The 22740-nt window shown below is 39.0% G+C and overlaps 1 protein-coding gene across 10 annotated transcripts in view; it reads right to left on the bottom strand.

Moving 5' to 3' along the window:
• myh14 (myosin, heavy chain 14, non-muscle) overlaps positions 1-22740 on the bottom strand; it is a 160553-nt gene that overhangs the window by 54368 nt on the left and 83445 nt on the right. For 7 of the 10 annotated variants that reach the window (XM_039741035.1, XM_039741031.1, XM_039741033.1 and 4 more), the window contains 8 exons: positions 9564-9737; positions 9288-9402; positions 8989-9057; positions 4215-4414; positions 3569-3690; positions 3378-3447; positions 3116-3276; positions 2833-2941 (listed from right to left, as the gene is read on the bottom strand). In XM_039741035.1, the coding sequence (XP_039596969.1) occupies positions 2833-2941; positions 3116-3276; positions 3378-3447; positions 3569-3690; positions 4215-4414; positions 8989-9057; positions 9288-9402; positions 9564-9737 (1020 nt within the window). The remainder of the gene's footprint in view (positions 1-2832; positions 2942-3115; positions 3277-3377; positions 3448-3568; positions 3691-4214; positions 4415-8988; positions 9058-9287; positions 9403-9563; positions 9738-22740) is intronic. The other 3 variants (XM_039741038.1, XM_039741039.1, XM_039741040.1) reach the window with 1 other exon arrangement.

Below are 22740 nucleotides of genomic sequence, written 5' to 3'. Positions count from 1 at the left end.
TTATTTATTCTGTGTTTTATAATAAAACTTTAAAGTTTGATTTTCCCTGTAGATACCTAACTTACCTTTGGGACTTTGAATATTCTAATTCTAATGAATATTGCTTGTTATTCTAATGAATAAATTTGTTTTTTATTTTTCAAAGTAAAAAACAATGATTTTAAAAGCACATTTTTATTTAGTTTTTGTTCCGTTTTCATTTCAGAAAAAATGTCATTGATGAGTATTTTTCGTCATAGTTTTTATCAGCAATATTAACACTTTTTGAATGGAATCATCACTGCTGTTTCGGACTATAGAAACCTGTACACCTGGGAGAGAAGCCACTCATTAAAATGTTATTGTAAATATATGCACATCTCAGAAAACACAGCATTTGGACAGTACTGGTAGGCTTTCTTTCATTTTGTGTTTCACATTTCTCTAAAAAGATTGACATTTTGTCTTACCAAGCATACTGTATATATTAAACTTAGGTCCCTGAAATAAAATGAGAAGCCTAATATAAATAACAAAATTCAATGAAATTGAAGTATAATGTTTATACTTAAACATTTATCCATTATTACAGTTTACTATATCCTAATCTATGTATACAAAAACTGCAATGCCACCATCCAGTAATTTCAGGATGTCAGTTTTTTTTCCAGTGAGGAACTACTAATTACTCAAGTCACAGGTGGTGGTGAACAGCGAAGGATGATATTATGAGAGTTTTAATGCAAGTTGTCTTAATGTAAGTCTATCTGAGAGATGCTTATATTTGTACTTGTACTAAATCAGCCACCAGCAACGCGTTCAAGGCCTAGAGTTGTAATCCTGTTTCTGTGTTGATCTTTTAATTTTATTTTTGTCTCCTATGCTACACTGGCTTAATGATGATGATGATGATGATGATGATGATGATGATGATGATTATTCCTGCCCTGAATGAGTGGGTTAGGAAAACAGATGAATGGATTATTGTTGTTCTTATTATTCTGGCACTATTATTCATGTTATAACCTCTACTTTTTTGTCCCATCAATGTTTATGACAAGTCTGCACCAAGGTGTTGTAATTATTTTTGTTTATCCTTTAAGCATATGAGGCTCATGTGGCATCATTTGATCAAATTCATATATTTATGGATAAATTTAGAATTCAAAAAATCCCTATACATCAATTTCCTAACATGCTTTATCCAGTTAAAGGATTTGGAGATTTATACAGTTTATGCATTATACATACAAACTTTTCAGCCTATACATTTATTTTTAAAGGCTTAATGTATACTCTGAAAAAATTAACCATACCTATAAACATTTGCTGTGATAGTTTTACATAGTCAAGCAAAATATAAACCACCGATCCAACTATTTTAGATACTTTCATAATCCATTACAGTGATAATGAGCTTGAGCCTATACCAGACTCTTTACATGAAAGGTATGAACAGCCTGGGTTGAGTCAGGTTTATTGCAGGTACCCACCCATGCCTGTTCATAACCGGCCACTTTAGAGTTTGAGCTCCAAATGCTGACACTGTTTTCAAGAAAGGTTAGCATCAACTTTATTTCCTGTGGAGGCTTGGGTCCTGTGGCGTGGGTGGAACATTTCTGCATCTGTTATATCAGCCTGTAATTGTAAGTGTGATCTTCTACGCAGTGATATTTTGGGGTGGTAGAATGAGAACAGGAAAAGAAGAAATGTCAGCAGACTTAACAAGTTAATCAGAAAGGCCAGTCCTGTTGTGGGGACTAGTTTGGCCTTGCTGAAGGAAACACAAAGACGTCAGCTAAGCTGCTGGCTGTTACAAGTAATGTGTCCAACACCCACTGCGGGACACCCTGATGAACCTGAGTAGGCCTTTCAGCACAAGGCTGATCCCAGAAAGATACTCCAGGACGGTCCAATAGGTCTACTGCTATTATAGAGTACAACATATCCTCTGGCTAGACTGTGTTTTTCTGTTATTTAAACATTTTCATTTTAAACAGATTTTGGATATATTTTCTATGTTTTTTTTTCTTATTTCTTTTGGGTTGAATTAAATTCTGTATAGTTTTTATGTACAGTATCTCTGACTGCAGTTAATAACTGTAGGCCTTTGTCTGAATGCAGTTTCTCCAATGATCAGTAAAGTACAGTATCTATCTAGCAATCAGAAAAATCAATCAATTTAATGTGTAATATTTGTGCATAAATGTGAACAGTGTATGGAATGTACAAATATTTTAAATTTAACTGACTTCTGTCTGTATGCTTCTGGTGACAATGCTTCTTCCTCAAACAGGGCCCACTGTCCACATGATACCACTTAGCACTGCATACATGCATGGAATGGGAACAAACCTTAAAGTGAACTTCACATTCCCATAGTACATCATCACTGTTGCCAAAAGCAACATGTATAGTGGGATTATGAAGGGCTGTGCAATGGGATACACAATAGGATAATAATACCTGGATTCAAGTCTTTAGACAATCCCCAGATTTGTATTAATGATGACCACAACTGCCATATGGAAGAGGCTTAACAGAGAAGTGGCTATATGAGGCTTAGCATTAGAAGCAATAGTTGAATTATGGTTCTTCTAAACCAAGACAGGTAGTCAGCAAGGGCACCACCACAGATTAGTGTTTGGATTTCCAAGTGATGAAAATGAGTGTCTACAAGAGAGGGACTTTTTTACTTATTATTGTGTAAAGTATAAATATGTTGATAAAAGAATGGTCAATTATCACTGACAATAAGCCTTCAATAGTGTCCTGCTGGAGAAGAAAGGGTTTTATTTCAAATCATCTATTTCAATAACTGTACATATTGATAACTAAATGAGGAGCACTTGCCTTGGTAAACAGTCTCCACCACTGCCAGTGCCTCAACTTGAGATACGCAGCACAATTCCTCTGCACGACTTTAAGAGCACTGAGCTGCTGCTGTTTTTTGGAAAATGCTCTGAAAAAAGACAGCAAATTAACAGATCACAAGCGTAAAAAAACATGTTTACAGAGTGCAATCTTACTCTTGATGGATACGTGCAATCATCACTTTAAAACCTTAAAAGTGGGACAGCAAGCACTTGTTGGTTTAAGGCATCACCAGGTTGTGGAAAAAAACTAGGGTACCTACCTGCGAGCTAGAAAACCCCTTGCTGCACTCTGGAACAAAACAATGATATCTGTGATTTTCAGGTCACGTTCTTCTTCTAAATGGGCCAGCACACCAGCTCGGAAGAAAATCTTACTCTGGCCAACTCGGTAGAGATTCTTGTCAAGTTCAAGAGCATTAATCTTTAGGGCGAGAGATTCAAGAAGTGGACAGATCAGATGAAATGCACAATACATATATTTTTATTAAGTAGGCAGGCATCAAGTAAATTCCATTGACTCACCATCCTCTCACATGCCTGTTTACCATCCATAAAACCTTTTGGAATAGCATTGGGAGTCAAGATCTCATACCTGTTTACAACCGAGAAAAAGATAAGAAAATACACTAATAAGCCAGTCTCCACCAATTAAATTATCTCCAGACATAAAGGCACAGGAAGCCGGAAAAAGCAAAAGGCACAGCAGGACACACCTCTGTCTGAATTCTTGGAAAACAATCCGGTTTGGAAAGCCCTGGCGGCAGATGCGAATTCCTTCTAAAACTCCATTGCAACGAAGCTGGTCAAGAACAAGATGGGGCTCCAACTTGCCCGCCTGCAAAGATTAGGAAAAAAGTAACATAACCATTTTTAGTAACAGTTAAGAATCATTTATAATCCACTAAGGAAAGCTTACAAAAAATGGAAAATCTAAGCCTTATTACATACAAAAGATCTGATTAACAAATGAGCTCATGTTCTTCTGCTGTGTATGTCGCCCTGAGTGAAGCCTTTTTGGTGGAGTTAACAAATTGCTTTGATATCTAAGGATCACATGGCTTTTCTTTTCATTTTACTCAACAATTTCTCTGTAACTCATAGTGAGGGTTAAACTAATTCTCTATTTTCTTTCTCTCTTTCTTCTCTGAGTATGTTCTTTCTGTTCTCAGTTCTTTGTGTTTTTTATAATCTGAGGAAACTTTAATCCCAGTAGTCATCATCTTCTCTTTATTTTAACTTCAACTCATACTCATATTTACTAACTACATTTGCAGACAGACACACTGCTCCCTCTTTACTCTTCTTTCTGACCAACCCCTGTGCGACATTTCTGTTTTATTTTTCTTTATTGTCACATACCCTTTTTTCATGATTTGGAATGATGCACCTCACAAAGTTGGGGTTGGTGTTGCGCAGCGTCGCCATTAGCTTAGACAATGACTCCTTGTACAGTTGGCCCACAGTTCGGAACATGCCCTTCTTGGTCTTGTAGCCGGAGCCAAAGCTGACATCACTCACACCTCCCACTTGCACCTGTTCCAGTCCTACAATTCTGTCCACTGCCAACCAAAGACCATAGTGTCAGAAAAACTCCAGTCTGAAGTTTGCAGAAGAAAAGTTTCTGATTACTTTGCAATAACTTAGATTACTACTTTAATCTGAACAAAAAGTGATGTGATCTTCATCCAAGTCCTAACTACTAAGAGAGAATCTTGTTAACCAGATTACACTCAAACAACTATATATTTGCATTCCTTCATGAAAAATTCACTGTTTCTCCCAGGAAGGGTATGTGAACCCTTGACATTATATAAGGACATACTAAAACAAGAGCGTAGTCAAATTGAACAAACTCTCAAGTAGTGTGGTAGAGAGCAGGACTTTCAAAATTCAACATCATATTTTTTGGATAAATCAGGTGAGTAGTAGAGGCGAGCTTTGTGGAGCTGAATGGCCGGTTCTCTTCAAAGCAGATCTAACGTATAATATGTTGTATAGTTTGAATGGATGACCACTTCTGGAAACTCCAGCGACAGTGTTCAATGTTATGCATCTGCATGCCATGAATCCCTAATTGTGAATTCCTGGAACCACAGTCTTTTAATATTACCTTCATGAAAACTGATTAATTCATTCATGGTGTTATTGGAAATCACTTGTCACCTGATAAGCCATCTGAATAATCAGAGTATCTGCTGTACATCCACTTCAAGCCATACCTCAACAGAGCTCACTAATTTCCTAAAGCAATTTTACATTAGATTAATTCTAGTAGGCAATAATCTATTTTTAAGCCAAGGCATTATCCTGTTTTTATTTTACTCAGAATTTATGATGGATATTTGAAATTGTTGTTGATTAATAAGAAAACACTGAAGGATGGGGCACTTCAAAAACAAACAAAAATTAGAGTTTAAAATGCTGATTCTTGTCACTGCTTCATTTGCCAGCAGTAATTAATTCCATAAATAGATGTAAAATTACTTCAGAATACAAAAGACCACATTAAATGTTACAGCTTTGCAGTCTTGTGGTCCCCATCAACTGAGCTCAGTTCAGATTGATCTTCTACTCTGTGTAGACACTTTTCCCAGGACTTAAAATTCCCACACAGTGTGGAGGCCCAATTTAAAAGTGACACATACTTTTCAATAAGATAGGCTGTTTAATGAAGACAAAAAAGTACAATCTTTTGGACTTTGATAATGATCACATTTTACTTAAAATTAAAGAAGAAATACTGATAATTTTAATGGGCTCACAAACTTTTCTCCATAAATGTCAAAATGTTCAGAAGTCTATCTGTAGTCTCTATGAATGACCAAAAGGAAGAGTAAGATTTGTCATCTATGGCAAATGAGTACAGCAGCTTCTACATAGATGAAGGAAAGGAAATGAATTAATTTGAGTTTTAGTCTATGTGAAAAAAGCCAATGAAGGATTCCTAGAAGAGTGAGTATATATTTTATAACGTGTAACACAGACCAGTGTTGACCCTTCTTGATCTGCATGGCAAATTAGACCTTCCTTGCAGATTTAGACCCGAGTTGCAGTCCCTGACTCTATACATCAAACGCCTGCCACAACCAGAGTGAAATTCCTTAGCATATTGAAGCATGACTATGTAACAGATAGAGCGGGTCTTTAAGTATGTTGCATGTGGGTCTACCACATGTATCAGTCACAATCCAACAACTCTTGCAAGCACATCTCAGACCTTCAGATGCCTAATCTTGGACTATTTCATTGACTGTTTAGCAAGGAGTGTAACCATAATCCATCATTACCAACCTGGACAAAAAAAAAGAATATACAACAGTTATCAACCAAAAGGCTGGACTTATGTACAGCAAGAAAACCAATAGCAAAATGTCTACTTCTTTCATAATCCTGTGTCTGCAATTGTCCCCTGCTCTGTCTTTCTCCATCTCTCTCTCTCTCTCTCTGTAAAAGCTAAGCCTGGGTTCAGCTTGTGCTTCCTCTATTGTCTCGTTTGCTGCTTATGAGCTAATTAGCGTTAGGCAGGTTCTCAGACTGAATTCTCTCTGTATACCACCTCGCTCCATCATCCAAATCCATGGGTTCTCTTGTCAGTGCTCAATTTCTCAGTACTCTGAATATATAACCATATAAATCTATACAACAGTTTTTTCTCTTTGTTATGTTGTCCTGTCACTGTAAGAATCCAAGAAAATTAACATATTTGTCCTTTCTAAGTATTTGCATTCTTTTTTTTTTTTGCAACTACATTGCAAGAGCTGTTAAGAGGAAACTGTTCTAGAGATATCTTACCATTAAGCAAAATATTTTCTCAAGTGAATACAGAGTGCTCTGTTTCCCTAACATTCATGGTAGCTGATTGGTATTACTAGTAGCTGTAATGCTACACTGTACATCAATAATACATTGTCCTCAATTTTCTGAGGATGCTTTTTCCAAAATATACTGCATTGAAATGCACCTTTGCAGTGCCAATAAATGCACATGCAGAATTAATCAACTAATTCTGGCATATTGGAACGCGTGTCTTATATGATTGAAACTCTCACTCACACCTGTAGACGACGGAGTGACTGCAGCAGCACACTCTTCCATATTACTTTACCAAATGGCGGAACTGACCAGATATGTCTAGTGATTTGTTTTAAATTTTTTTTTTTTTTTAACCGTACTGAATTTCAGAAACTGAAGGTACTTGAGAAGAACATTTTTCATTTGGCATAGCAGCAAAGGGAATATGAATTTGTACAATCAAAGACAAAAAGTTGGACTGTTGCTTAGGATAGTGTTATAACCCCAAAACTGAAATGAATTTATTGAGAACCAAGAAATAATAAGCATACACTTGTATTGTACAACCATGGTAAATTAATAGGTAACTATGTAAATATGGAAAATGTGGCAAAAGTAATGGAAACCTATAACCACTAACCACAGAAATCACTCTAAATGTAGAAATACAGGTGCATCTCAATAAATTAGAATATCTTCAAAAAGTTAATTTATTTCAGTAATTTAATTCAAAAAGTGAAACTCATATGTTATATTAGATTCACTACACAGTGATATATTTCAAGTGTTTACTTCTTTTCATTTTGCAGATTATGGCCCACAGGTAATGAAAACTCAAAATTTAGTATCTCAGAAAATTTGAATATTACATAAGACCAATAAAAAAATTGATTTTAATACAGAAATGTTGGCCTACTGAAAAGTATGTCCATGTACACACTCAATACTTGGTTGAGGCTCCTTTTGCATGAATTACTGAATCCATGCAGCATGGCATGGAGTCGATCAGCCTGTGGCACTGCTGAGGTTTTCAGCCATAATCACATATAGGGGCGCTGTCGCACCCTTGAACCCTTGTCCACGACTCCAGACACCAGGTAACAGTCCAATAGTTGACTATTAAATTGCCACAGTGCACAAAGCACCCTCTCTTCCATTATACTCATATAAAATCACAATGACAATTACATATACTATCCTCCACACTCCCAGACATGTTGCCCTCCTACCACCCAGCTCAGCTCGCCGTCTTGGAGTTCCCATAGTCCTTTTATATTCCCTGACCCGGAAGTGTTCCCAATCCCCAGTCCATGTGATCTTGTATCACTTCCGGGTCAGGTAAAAAGTCCTTTTCTTCACCCCGGAAGCACGTCATTCCCCTTGTCCATGTGACTTGGACGTACTTCCGGGGCGTAGGGTAAATAACCGTTGTTTCCCCCTGCAGCATTCCCTATAGGTCCCCATGGCATCCAGCAGGGTTGCGTATAAAAACTACAATGTCCATGATGCCCTGCTGGTCTTCGGGGGACCTCCATACTGCAGGGAGGACTCCACCTGGCGGCTTGGGGGTATTGGCCGGGATAAACGGCCAGCCATACACCACTCACTCTGTGTGTAATGAATCTATATAATATATTAGCTCTGTAAGCCCGTGTTGTAAAAAGCCCGGGGTGCTAGAAAATATTAAAATAGTCAGAAAAAAACTAAAATGTAGAGATGTCACGTAATTGGAAGGAACTGCTTTGGGTATCTCTCTCCTTGGAGGTTTCATTTTACTGATGTGCTCGCTTTGCTTGTGTATTAGCTGCTAAGCGAGTGACTCTTTGGAGGTTTCGCTTTGCAGACATGCTAACCTCGCTTGTGTATTCTCGGTGCTTACTCCGACTCCACCTTTCACTTCCGGGCCAGACAGACACACACACTTCCACACGTAGACATTTATATATAAGATGAGTTTCACTTTTTGAATTGAATTGCTGAAATAAGTTAACTTTTCGATGATATTCTAATTTATTGAGATGCACCTGTATACAGTAACAATCAGAAATGATTGCAGCTTACAGGTAATCATGTGGGCTTACTACATGCAAAACAATAGGCAGACGTCAGGTGGAAAAACCAGCCAAAGTGACACTAGATCTGCATCTAATGGTGTGGTTACAACTGATAGAAATGTACAATGTGAAAGTAATTCTTACTAACAGAATGAAACTTTTCAGTTGTCTTTGATATCTATTGGGCAGAGTCAAAGCAGAAAAAGTGCTTAAAAATAGAGAGGCATGAATTTGATTAGCTGCACAAATAACACAGACATTGAGAGAAGATTTAGTCAGAAACCTACTGTCAGAACCATTCTGTTGTAGAACAGTGTAGGAGTCAAAGAAATAGGCCCGAGGAAGGTTCTGAATATCTGAGAGAAAAGGGAGAGAAAAAGGGAGAATAATTGGGTAGAAGAACCGGGGTTAAGGGAAGCGGCCAAAGACAAGATGGAAAAATAGGAATAAGACTACAGAACATTTAAAACACAACAACATGAAAACAAACGCATCCTTTGAAGAAAAAAAAAAAACGAGAAAGTAAGCAAAGCCAATAATGTGAAATCATATCCAGAGCTGTATGAGGATCATGCCGTAAGCTCACCATCCTTCCAAAGTTCTGCAACAAACCGATCAGTTGATTGATGTAAAAGTGATGCTACATTGTCATTTAAAGGATCCATGTTCTTCATTAACCACTCATCAGATTTGTAATCCACCTGAGAATAAGGGGAGATAGAAGCAAACACTCAAACTAAAGCATATAATAATCAAAAAATTTAAAAAAGGGGTGTCTGCTGAAAGAACTGGCAGACTTTGCAAGCGAAAGCGCTTCTTAATGTAGCCCTTGTTTTCCCTCATGTTGCGCAAGTTTACTAACCTTGCCTGCATAGTGGATGATGCAGAAGTCAGCTTGGTCTTTCAGCTGCCGTGGTTTCTGGAATTTTGGGTGGGAACCTTGCTCAACAGTTAGCTTCTCTACAAATGTCTTGTCTGTAGCCTTAGGGAACCAGCACTCTTCATCCAACAGAGCCAGAACACCAGGAGGATTTGCCTAAAATAATCAATCAACACGCAATGTTCAACAATTCATACCTGAGGTACACTGACAAATGCAAAAAAGATTGGATTATTGTTAGAAAACAGACATACGGTACAGACAGAACCGTAAATGTTGACAGCAGATTGTCAATGAGATAACTAAAAATTCAAAACATCATCTCAAAACTTTAGATTAGGCTTATTAGGAAGCACAAGGATGGCAGCAGTTTAATAATCTGACATCACTCAAATCCTTGAAGGAAAGACTAATTGATAATAAAAATGTCCACCTATCCATCAGTTTTGATGATTCACTAAATGAGCTTTATCTTATAAACAGAGATGACTGAGCTATTTTTAATGAACTAGGCCTAATTAAATGTGTAGGCGTAAAAGGAAAAAATCCACAGGCTTTCATAAAAGCTTTGCCATAGGCGCTCACTCTTCTGTCACTGCACAATAATATATCATGCTATAATATTTAATTAATATAAAGCCACATATTTTATAACCCTGGAGCCTACCTAGGTATCCACAGACACAAGGTAAACTTGATCACTAGCTGCACAAGATGCCATTGCACTGCAGTCAGTTTTTTCATATTTAAGTTGTAAAACTAATTATTAATTTACTGTTCATATAATTCAACATAAGTGGTTAAAATGAATTATTTCTGGCTCTTTGAAAGTGCACCTTTAAGGAATGACAAAAAAAGCCAAAAACAATACTTTAGAGTGCTGAATTCTGAACTAAAGTTGTAAAATTACCCAATGCACTAGTGTAAACATGTCCAGCTCTAACTAGTGCTCATGTGGCTAAATAGTTGAACCTGAGCCACACATTCATTCATTCATGCATTTACTGAACGTGTGGTCTGTTACCGGAACCACAGACAACGAGAGGCTGTCCTGGAGCCAGCCCTACGTGGGATGCCAGTTCATCACAGGACACAAGTTCATGTTCAATTGATTATAAACAATTACATTATCTTCAGTAAAATTCACCATACAGGACAAAATTTTCCTTTGGTGTATTAAATAAGTCCAACTTCACGTTGCTCCCTTAACAAACCCAGGTTATGAGTATGGCTTTTCTTAGGTACTCCAGGGTCTCCTCCCACATCTCAGTGATACAAATGCCAGTTTAATTGTCAGTTAAGTCGGTTCAAGCGTCAGGGGGTGTGTCCTCAGTTATGCATATGCATACTCCTCTATGGCTGGCTGCTGTCTTGTGACAAATACTAAAACAGCAATGGCTCTCAAGTTCAGTCCTGGAGGGTCTCCTGTGGCTGCAGGTTTATGTCCCAACCAGTTTCACAATCAATGTGTCATTTTACCTTTTTTTTTGATCATTGATTGAAGTTATTAAAAACATATAACATTCCATACAATCAAGGCAAAAAAAAAAACCAAAAAAAACAAAATTCAAATCAACCCCCACCTAAGAGAAAGAGAGGAAGGCCAACAGCCAGAGTAAAACAACCGAAAGTAGTAAAGAGAGAAAGGAGTCTTTTCCCCCCCCAATATAAATGGTTATTCTAAAATATTATTGATTAGATTCTGCCAGGTTTTAAAAACCGACCCACTAGAAAAGAATTAGATTTTTTCCAGTTTCAAATAGTATATAATATCAGTCGCCCACTGACTTAGAATAGGAGAGTTAGGATTCTTCCAGTTGAGCAAGGTAAGTCTACGTGCCAATAGTGTAGTGAAGACAATCACAGTTTGTTTGTTCTTCTCCACTTTAAGCCCATCTGTGAGCCCACCAAACACAACTGTTAGTGGAGTAGGAGGGATTGTGACACCCAGGCTGTCAGAAAGGCATTTAAAGATTTTGGTCCAGAATTATGCTAATTTGGGCGGCACAGTGGCGCAGTGGGTAGCGCTGCTGCCTCGCAGTTAGGTGACCCTGGTTCGCTTCCGAGTTTGCATGTTCTCCCTGTGTCTTCGTGAGTTTCCTCCCACAGTCCAAAGACATGCAGGTTAGGTGCATTGGTGATTCTAAATTGTCCCTAGGGTGTGCTTGGTGTGTGGGTGTGTGTGTGTGTGTGTGCGTGCCCTGCCCGGGGTTTATTTCCTGCCTTGCGCCCTGTGTTGGCTGGGATTGGTTCCAGCAGATCCCCCGTGACCCTGTAGTTAGGATATAGCAGGTTGGATAATGGATGGATGGATTATGTTAATTTGGTGCAGGCCCAAAAGATGTGATTGCAATTTTCGCAGGTTGGATCTTGCCCTGGAAACATTTTGGACAATTTTAAACAAGAGAGATGAGATCAATAAAAGATTTTAAGTTGAATAACTGCATGCTTTGCACATATGGAGATCGAGTGAATTCTGTGCATGGCTGCCTTCCACTCTGTTTATGAAATGTTGAATAAGAGATCCTTTCCCTACTGTACTCTGGGATCTTTGAAAGGAATGGATTTTAAAATGGTTTTATATTTTATAGAAATTCTGTCTGAGTCTTCAAGACGAAGCAGTATTTCGTCTGGAATAGAAATAGGTGGGAGGTGAGGAAAACTGGACAGATTTCATTTAGCAAAGTTTCTGATTTGGAGAGAGTGGAGAAATTGTGCTGATGGGAAGCAAAATTTGGAGTGTAATCGTTCATAGGATGCAAAGAAATTATTTATATACACATCTCTATATTATTTAATCCCATTCATTTTTCAAACATTAAAACATTTTACCTTTAATTGCTCCCAATGTTTAATTAGCTGCCGTTATTTATATTTATTGCTATATCTTCCAATGCTTAGATCTGCTTTGTCATTTCCTTTTAAATCCCCTTTTCCTGTGGAGTTTGCTCTCCTAATTATATTAAACTAATAAGAAATAATGATAAAGATAGTAGAAACCCATGCAAACAACCTGGAGTGCTAAAGGGCAACTATTTCATTGTCTCCCATTGAAGTGCTTATTAATAAATATTAGCTCAAATAACCAGAACACTGCAAAAGAACAAACTATTAAAACCCAAAATGAATGAATTCTTTCTTTTCTAACACACAAAGCATTGCTTCATTTTTTAAATATTTTGCATATGTAGTTTGTAACTTGGACTGAAACAAAACAAAGCATAAACTGGGAACTAACAGCTTGCTTAAGCTAAGGTGAGAGTCCGATTTGAAGAAGGAACTGTTTGGAATGAAAACCTGCAGCCACACAGGGCCACCAGGGATGAACCTGAGAGCCACTGATGTAGGGGATGGTAGTATTGGCTCTCTGATATCCCATAATGAAGGGGTGTAATGTACAACTATTCAAATGTGAATGTTAGCCCGTTTTCAAGTCATAGTCAAAGACAGCATCTGAAAATCTTCTTCTTTCGTCTGCTCCCATTAGGGGTCGCCACAGCGGATCATCTTCTTCCACATCTTCCTGTCCTCGTCATCTTGTTCTGTCACACCCATCACCTGCATGTCCTCTCTCACCACATCCATAAACCTTCTCTTAGGCCTTCCTCTTTCCCTCTTCCCTGGCATAAGTTAACTCAAATTTACTGATTTAACTTTTCTTTAAAGAAAAGCCATTTCTGATTTTAGTCACTCAAATTATCCCCTTAGTTGTAATATTACAATCCTCAAAAGTCTTCAGATATGAACCAATTAAAATAAAAAAAATTAAAAATCAACATATGTGAAAGGTAACAACACCAATCTTTGCAAATTGAACTATTGTTCAAAGTGTATGAAAGAAAAAAAAAATAATTAGATGCCACACCAGTGCTGTGTGTTATACCAGTTGTGAAAGGCACTATATAGCATCTGACCCGACACAGATTGGACACGGGAGGCACGTGTAAAATAAAAGGATTTTTTTATTCCTCTTCAGCTGGAGAGCACGTCTTCCCCGTACTCCCTCCAGCCACAACACAGTCCCAAACACCAGTACAGTACAGCACAAACACTCTTCTCTGGTACCACCACTCCTCCCTCGCAACCTTGTCCTCCTCAACCCGACTCTGGCCGATGAGTGGTGGTTGCTGCCTCCCTTTTATAGGTCACCTGGAAGTGCTCCAGGTGTTTGATCACCAAGATCTGGCGGCACTTCCAGGTGTGATGAAGCTGTTGCCCACATGGGCTCAGGAGTCCCAAACACAGCACCCCCTGGTGGTACCTGCAGGACTCAACAGGGCTGCTCCCAACTCCAATTCCCAGGGAGCCCTGTGGGAAACCGAGGCACTACACCAGCCTGGGGAGGGGGCGGCCATCTAGCATCCAGGGGGAGGTATTGCACTGTCCAGGGCTGCTTCCCCTGAATGCAGCGTGCAGGGGTGTCCCGGCTGGGCATGGATGCCAGGCGCCTGTCACACAGTATTAAAAAAGTACTAAACTCACCAATTTTTAAAATGGTACTTTACAAACATTATGCAAAATTTGGTAAGCTTACAACATGAAAATGTGACTAGGCGTGCCTTTTTAATGGCAGAGGACCAAAATGTATTTGTAATAAGTGGATGGAGGTGAGTAGACTTTATTCCTGCTGCATTGAGTAGGCAGTAAGAGTGCTGATGAATGTCTGAACATTCCTAAAATTATGTTATCGTACTATTATAAATTATCATTGAAGTTATAAAGAAAGAGCATATAGTCAGAAAAAAGATAAGTGTGTATGTGTGTCTGTGATGTGGTTACGTCACATTTGTTTTTTTTTTAAACTGAAATTACTCCAGGCATTGTACTGCATATGCATAGCCACGTGAAAGCCCTGTGCATGATGTGATTACTAGTTGAAATATTGTTTTATTTCCTCTTTTCTTCATAACTGCATTGACTTACCTTCACATGTTCAGGGTCAGTGTCGTCTGCACTGAAATCGAATCACATCTTGCCTGGTGCTTGAGTGAACAGCACATCTTTAAAATGCTTGTCTTGCGGCACACAGAACAAAGCAGGCATATCTATCTGTCTATTAGGGTCACCGGATTTTATTGTTTTAAAAAAATAAGGGGACCAGGGGTTAGGATATAATTGAAATTTAACACACTGCTTCTTTTACAATGAATCTTAATTAAATGTTTCTAATCAAACAATCTGATCATTTTAAACATCTTAGTTGATATGCAGCTACCTAGTACGGCTTTTAAAGACTTGCAGGGTTGCTTTTTATCTTTGATAATAAAAAAACAACACAGGAAAATGAATCCTACTTTAAAATTAACTTTTTGTTGTGTACTGACAACATAGGAAGAAGAAATGAAGATCGCTACATGCATTATAACCTAGGAGACCTCTTGATTGGTTTTAAAAATGTTCTTTTTTTTTGTTTGGAACATTTTTGATAGGGCGGCACGGTGGTGCAGTGGTAGCGCTGCTGCCTCACAGTAAGGAGACCTGGGTACGCTTCCCGGGTCTTCCCTGCATGGAGTTTGCATGTTCTCCCCATGTCTGCATGGGTTTCCTCCGGGTGCTCCGGTTTCCTCCCACAGTCCAAAGACATGAAGGTTAGGTGCACTGGCGATTCTAAATTGTCCCTAGAGTATGCTTGGTGTGTGGGTGTGTGTGTGCGTGCCCTGCTGTGGGCTGGCGCCCTGCCCGGGGTTTGTTTCCTGCCTTGCGCCCTGTGTTGGCTGGGATTGGCTCCAGCAGACCCCCGTGACCCTGTAGTTTGGATATAGTGGGTTAGATAATATATGGATAGTCTTACCAAGTACTCTGTCACTTCTGCTGATGAGCTCTCTTTGTGAAACCAGTTTTGTGCTTTTCAGAGTGAACATGAACTTTAAGTTGCACATGCCAGCTCCCCGATCATATATTAGGCTTCCTACTAGCTACGTCCTAGTCGAAAACATGCCTACTGATATTATTATTATTATTATTTTACTTGAGAGTCCATGGTCCATTGGTAGAAAGGGCGAGAACCTGTCAATGGTTTGTCAGAATTCTATTGACAGAGAAAACAAGAATTTGCTGGGCAGCAATTCAGGCACAGCAGGAGGGGAACAGCACAGTGTGTTGGGGCAGCATGTGTGTGCAACAGAAGAGAGACAGTTATGCTTCAGGGCCGTGTCACATCGAAGCGGGAGAGAGACTGTATACAACCTGTCAGACAAGTCGTGAAGCAACTAAAAACAAAACAATGTTCTTTACTGCCTTAATATGTGGGTAATGTGGAGTTGACTATAATTTGCCTAGGTATGGTTTGGGTATCGCTACCTAGGTGCAGAAGCTGGCATCAGTAGCAAATTCAAAATTTCAGTATCAATCCAACACCTTGAAAAACGTATTTTGAAAAAATTTGGACATTGCCAACGCTTCATTAAAGACTGAACAACACTCAAAATAACAGCACTTCACATGTTTAAAATAAAAAATCAGCGACTTTCTTGGAATATAAAACTCACAAATATATAGACACATATTAAATTTAGAATTATTCATTTTGCAGACTTTTTAATACCTAAAAACTTAACAAATAAAAGGTACATGAAGGCAACTAACATGCAAGTTCTAATCCATTTTAGTAACTGTATCAAAATGCAAGTTAATCAAGCTTATCACAGTATAATAAAATATATAGAACTAGCCGAAGCCTGCCGTAGCATAAGGTGGTGTAAGAATAGGAACGGAAAATGGTGAGAAAGGAATTCAGTATAACAAAGGCTTAGGAAACCACCGTCGCAGTATAACGAAAATAGCAAGGAGCGAAACCAATGCCAATGGTCGAGAGAGTACCTTCCTGGCTGGCTACAGAAAACAGACATATATAGATAGACGCTGCATTCACTGTGTTGCCCAGTCGACACGATAACTCAGCGCGTCCACACTATTGCCGAGTGGTAAAAGTGCCATTTAAACTAATACTGGTAGACGTGGAAACCGGGTTTTCTGATGAAAAAACAATAATGTTTTAAACAGTATCGTTTACATACAACAGATTTTGGCAAATCGTTTACATGCAATTATTTATATCCATTTATACGCTAAATGCGGGCGTATCCCATGGTCTTATAGTTGGGGGGCGGGGCTCTGTGAGTTGGCGGGCGTGGCTCTCTGTCTTGCGGTGTAAAGTCAATGTGGCTCAGAGGTGCATGTGGACTCTTGCACAGATGCAAGTGATTGAGGCTGTGTTTGGCGAGTTGTTGTGTGCCTCGAGAGCGACGTTGGACTCGGGAGGACAGTTACAGTTGGCGCGCGTGGCTCTGTCGTGCGTATCCCATGACACAGTAGGAGGGTTAGAGTTGGCGGGCGGGGCTCTGTCTTGTGTGCCCTTAGTGAATTATATATACTGTCTTGTGTGCCCTTAGTGAATTATATATATATATAGATATATGATATAGATAGATAGATAGTTTATTAATCCCAAGGGGAAATTCACATATAGTTATAGTTATATATAATAAAACAACAAGGCACCTAATAGAATGATTTTTACAAAATTTGACTCGTTCAAAAATTACAGTTATACATAGTATAGCATGTTAAGGTACATAAAAAAGGTGTTAGGAGCTACAAAAAGTCTGAAAAGGTGTTCCCTGTCGAGATGGGGAAGCTGTTCTACCACTGTAGTGCAAGAGGTAAACTGCACTGAAGAGACCTGGCCTTCAGTGGGCAGAAGTGGAAGAAATTAACTGCCAGTGCTAGGTTTTGGAGGCAACTTAAATGATTGTGGAGGGGTCGGAATGTCGTTTCCTAGTAGATACATACGGCCCAAGATATACAATCCTGCCATATTTCAGTTTAACTAACAATAGTGTTTTTGTTGATGACTTGTAGATGATAAGACCACATCTTTATGTGCCTTCTAGGTTTCTTTGGTCCTTCTGTGGGATTGGAGATGATTCACAAACACCCTCAGAAGCCACAATATAAACTGACCCTTGTGTATTGTGTTTTTAGGTTCAGTCCTGGTGTGTCTCTATGGCTACAGGTTCTCATACAAACCAGTTTCTCAAATCAGTAAGTCAATCTTACATCTAATTGATGCGAGTGTTTAATTAGCTTGACTTTTTTATTTAAGCAGCAACTCTGCTTCACAGCAGCACTGAGTGTCACTCATGATTGTTTTGCTAGTTTTTAATTGTTAGCATTGGGATACAATTAAGGAAGCAAACTCCACAGAAAAAGAAAATGGTAAAAGTGAACGGCGAAATATGCAAACTTTGGGATTGTTTATAAATATAAATCTCATACTCAAACGCATTTCAAGAAGCAAAATAATAGAAGAAAAAAGTTCAGCAAGTTAAATGTTAGATCAATTAGAAGTAAACCTGACTCGCTGATTTGTAAAACTGACTAGAATAAAAGCCAGTAGCCTTAGCAATACCCTGGGACTGAGGTGGAGATACAGCGCCAAACTAACACAGAACCTCTCTTATGTCTTTTGCCATGTAGTACGTGTATTGAGAAATTAATTACAGAGTACATGTACTTTCACAGTTTCATTTCTCTCACATACTGTAGCTTTGTATTGCTAATGTACTGTGACAGAAATCAGGTCAGGCTAATCCACCACTTGTCACTGAATCCTATGGTTTCATATCATAATCACATCTGGCGCTGTATATACAAGGTCTCTACTGCAGTACATTTACAGCATAACTGTACTGGCAATGCTTTCTGTCAACGCTCCCATCTGTATTTACCTAGAGGTATGTAGTAGTAGGGTGTTGTACCATGTTAGCCATTATGAATGTAGCAAAATGACACCTTTTCTTGGCTAATTAAAAAAAATTACAATATTCCAGCTTTCGGGTCAACTCAGGCCCTTCTTCAGGCAAGATGATTATATCTCAAGATTACATCTAGCCTGAAGAGGGACCAGTGCCTCAAAGCTGGCATATGTAATCTTTTAGTTAGCCAATAAAAGTCATTTGCTTGACTTTATCTAAAGGTATAGAATTCAAACTATATAATAGGTTGGGAGCATGCTGATTAGAGTGCATTGCCACACTCACCACACAGTGAGCGGCGAAGACTGAGATCTGACTGTAGCCATGCAGCGGGTGACACCTCAGCACCACACTGGAACAGTGTGAGATTTTTAAAGTGGCTGGAGTGCCAATCCTGCCACCAACTCCCAGTCCTACCTACAAGTTAGAGGACCTGCTTGCAGGGCTGGAGGCAGATTAGCGTGATACCCAGGATGGAGCAATTGCAGGCTAAGGGCTTTGCTCAGGGTAGTAGAGAAACATACCACTCAGCTTATTTATAATAACAGAAGTAAATTTAAGTAAATAAAAGAACAAGAATCCACCCACTGTCCCCACACCTTCAGGAAGCTTGGTGAAGAATTCCCTGGAAAATTTGCACAGGAAATGTTGGATATTGATTTATCCATTCTTACTGAATTGCCACCACCACACTTTTATTAACAAAATTAGACTTAGACATTAACATTTTTAAAACCACAGAATGACTTTAGCATTAACACGTCTTTATAATGTTTTGGTGTAACCTTTTAACACCAACACTATTTTAAAAACTTCGGACTTAATGAGAAATTTCAGTCTGTGTCAAATTCTACTCACACTACAGTAACAGCCTTAATTCATGCAGTAAATTATATGTTATAAAATATTAATTTTTAAATTAAAATTCTTAAATAGGCGGCACGGTGGCGCAGTGGTAGCGCTGCTGCCTACGAGTTAGGAGACCGGGTTAAGCTTCCGGGTCCTCCCTGCATGGAGTTGCATGTTCTCCCGTGTCTGCGTGGGTTTCCTCCGGCGCTCGGTTTCCTCCCACGATCCAAAGACATGCAGGTTAGGTGGATTGGCGATTCTGTATTGGCCCTAGTGTGTGCTTGGTGTGTGGGTGTGTTTGTGTGTGTCCTGCTGTCTGTTGGCACCCTGCCCAGGATTGGTTCCTGCCTTTTGCCCTGTGTTGGTTGGGATTGGCTCCAGCAGACCCCGTGACCCTGTATTGGATTCAGCGGGTTAGAAAATGGATGGATGGATGAATTCTTAACTACTCATGATTTGCTCATTACAAGCACAATGTTCAAACACCCTGATTGTACCAAAGGTCAATGGTCAGGGTTGTAGTTGTGTCATCTGTTATTGAGCTTCTATGTTCTGACCTCTACTCTCTCTTCTGTTTCTTTTTCCGGTTTCATTGTGGTGGCCCTGCGAACCATTAACTACTCAAAGCATCATGATGCTCCAACATTGATGGACAAAAGCCAGAAGTCTACGTGACCATCATCATCAAGTCCTTCCGTGAGAACCCTAAATACAAAGAGGACTGTTTCATTTATGTTAGGTAGATTGCCCAGAGGGGTCTGGGTGGTCTCATGGTCTGGAATCCCTGCAGATTTTATTTTTTTTTCTCCAGCCATCTGGAGTTTTTTGTTTTGTTTTTTCTGTCCACCCTGGCCATCGGAACTTACTCTTATTCTATGTTAATTAATGTTGACTTATTTTATTTTCTTACTGTGTCTTTTATTTTTCTATTCTTCATTTTGTAAAGCACTTTGAGCTACTTTTTTTGTATGAAAATGTGCTATATAAATAAATGTTGTTGTTGTTATTTAGGGCTCATTTACACTTCACGCTCAGAACGCGTCTGCGCCGCATCATGGCTGCCACGCATTCCCAGCGTTCATTTCACCGTCCTCTGAGCAGGTCCTCAGAAATTAACATGGCGTGCGCGAGTTGCAGTACCAGCAAAAAGTCGGGGGGCACAGTGTGCTAAAAGTCGGAATGTGACGTCAGAGTCTCTGTTTACTACAACAACAACAACAACATTTATTTATATAGCACATTTTCATACAAATAACTCAAAATGCTACATATTAAGAATAGAAAAATGAAAGACACAATTATAAAACAAAATAAATCAACATTAACATCGAATAAGAGTAAGGTTCAATGGCCAGGGGGGACAGAAAAACAAAAACTCAGACGGCTGGAGAAAAATAAAATCTGTAGGAATTCCAGACCATGAGACCGCCAGTCCCTGGGCATTCCACCTAATATAAATGAAACAGTCCTCTTTGGATTTAGATTCTCGCGGAAGGCTTGATGATGATGGTCATGACTTCTGCCTTTAATCCATCCATCATTGTTGGAGCATCATGAAGCTTTGAGTAGGTAGGCCTCGCCACCACCACAAAGAAACGGAAAAAGAAAAGAGAAAGAGGGTCAATAGCGATTTTAGAGCCACCATGAATAGTTATTTTGAAACTGAACATATAGAGTATCAGGATTAAGTTAAATTAAGATTAAAATGAAGTTATAAAAAGGCCATGTTAAAGTAATGTGTTTTCAGCAGTGTTTTAAAGTGCTCTACTGTATCAGCCTGGCGAATTCCTATTGGCAGGCTATTCCAGATTTAGGTGCATAGCAGCAGAAGGCCGCCTCACCACTTCTTTTAAGTTTTGTTCTTGGAATTCTAAGGAGACACTCATTTGAGGATCTGAGGTTACGATTTGGAATTTAAGGTGTCAGACATTCCGATATATAAGATGGGGCGAGATTATTTAAGGCTTTATAAACCATAAGCAGAATTTATTGGAGATGATTCACAAACACCCTCAGAAGCCACAATATAAACTGACCCTTGTGTATTGTGTTTTTAGGTTCAGTCCTGGTGTGTCTCTATGGCTACAGGTTCTCATACAAACCAGTTTCTCAAATCAGTAAGTCAATCTTACATCTAATTGATGCGAGTGTTTAATTAGCTTGACTTTTTTATTTAAGCAGCAACTCTGCTTCACAGCAGCACTGAGTGTCACTCATGATTGTTTTGCTAGTTTTTAATTGTTAGCATTGGGATACAATTAAGGAAGCAAACTCCACAGAAAAAGAAAATGGTAAAAGTGAACGGCGAAATATGCAAACTTTGGGATTGTTTATAAATATAAATCTCATACTCAAACGCATTTCAAGAAGCAAAATAATAGAAGAAAAAAGTTCAGCAAGTTAAATGTTAGATCAATTAGAAGTAAACCTGACTCGCTGATTTGTAAAACTGACTAGAATAAAAGCCAGTAGCCTTAGCAATACCCTGGGACTGAGGTGGAGATACAGCGCCAAACTAACACAGAACCTCTCTTATGTCTTTTGCCATGTAGTACGTGTATTGAGAAATTAATTACAGAGTACATGTACTTTCACAGTTTCATTTCTCTCACATACTGTAGCTTTGTATTGCTAATGTACTGTGACAGAAATCAGGTCAGGCTAATCCACCACTTGTCACTGAATCCTATGGTTTCATATCATAATCACATCTGGCGCTGTATATACAAGGTCTCTACTGCAGTACATTTACAGCATAACTGTACTGGCAATGCTTTCTGTCAACGCTCCCATCTGTATTTACCTAGAGGTATGTAGTAGTAGGGTGTTGTACCATGTTAGCCATTATGAATGTAGCAAAATGACACCTTTTCTTGGCTAATTAAAAAAAATTACAATATTCCAGCTTTCGGGTCAACTCAGGCCCCTTCTTCAGGCAAGATGATTATATCTCAAGATTACATCTTGCCTGAAGAAGGGGACCGAGTTGCCTCGAAAGCTGGCATATTGTAATCTTTTTAGTTAGCCAATAAAAGGTGTCATTTTGCTTGATTTCTATCTAAAGGTATAGAATTCAAACTATATAATAGGTTGGGAGCATGCGCTGATTAGAGCGCATTGCCACACCCACCACACAGTGAACGACGAAGACTGAGATCTGACTGTAGCCATGCAACGGGTGACACCTCAGCACCACACTGGAACAGTGTGAGATTTTTTTTAAAGTGGCTGGAGTGCCAATCCTGCCACTAACTCCCAGTCCTACCTACAAGTTAGAGGACCTGCTTGCAGGGCTGGATGCAGATTAGCGTCATACCCAGGATGGAGCAATTGCAGGCTAAGGGCTTTGCTCAGGGTAGTAGAGAAACATACCACTCCGCTTATTTATAATAACAGAAGTAAATTTAAGTAAATAAAAGAACAAGAATCCACCCACTGTCCCCCACACCTTCAGGAAGCTTGTTGAAGAATTCCCTGGAAAAGTTGCGCAGGAAATGTTGGATATTGATTTATCCATTCTTACTGAATTGCCACCACCACACTTTTATTAACAA

Source organism: Polypterus senegalus, chromosome 18 (genome assembly GCF_016835505.1).
Source record: "Polypterus senegalus isolate Bchr_013 chromosome 18, ASM1683550v1, whole genome shotgun sequence".
NCBI lineage: Eukaryota > Metazoa > Chordata > Cladistia > Polypteriformes > Polypteridae > Polypterus > Polypterus senegalus.
This window is presented reverse-complemented; position numbering and strand designations above follow the sequence as displayed.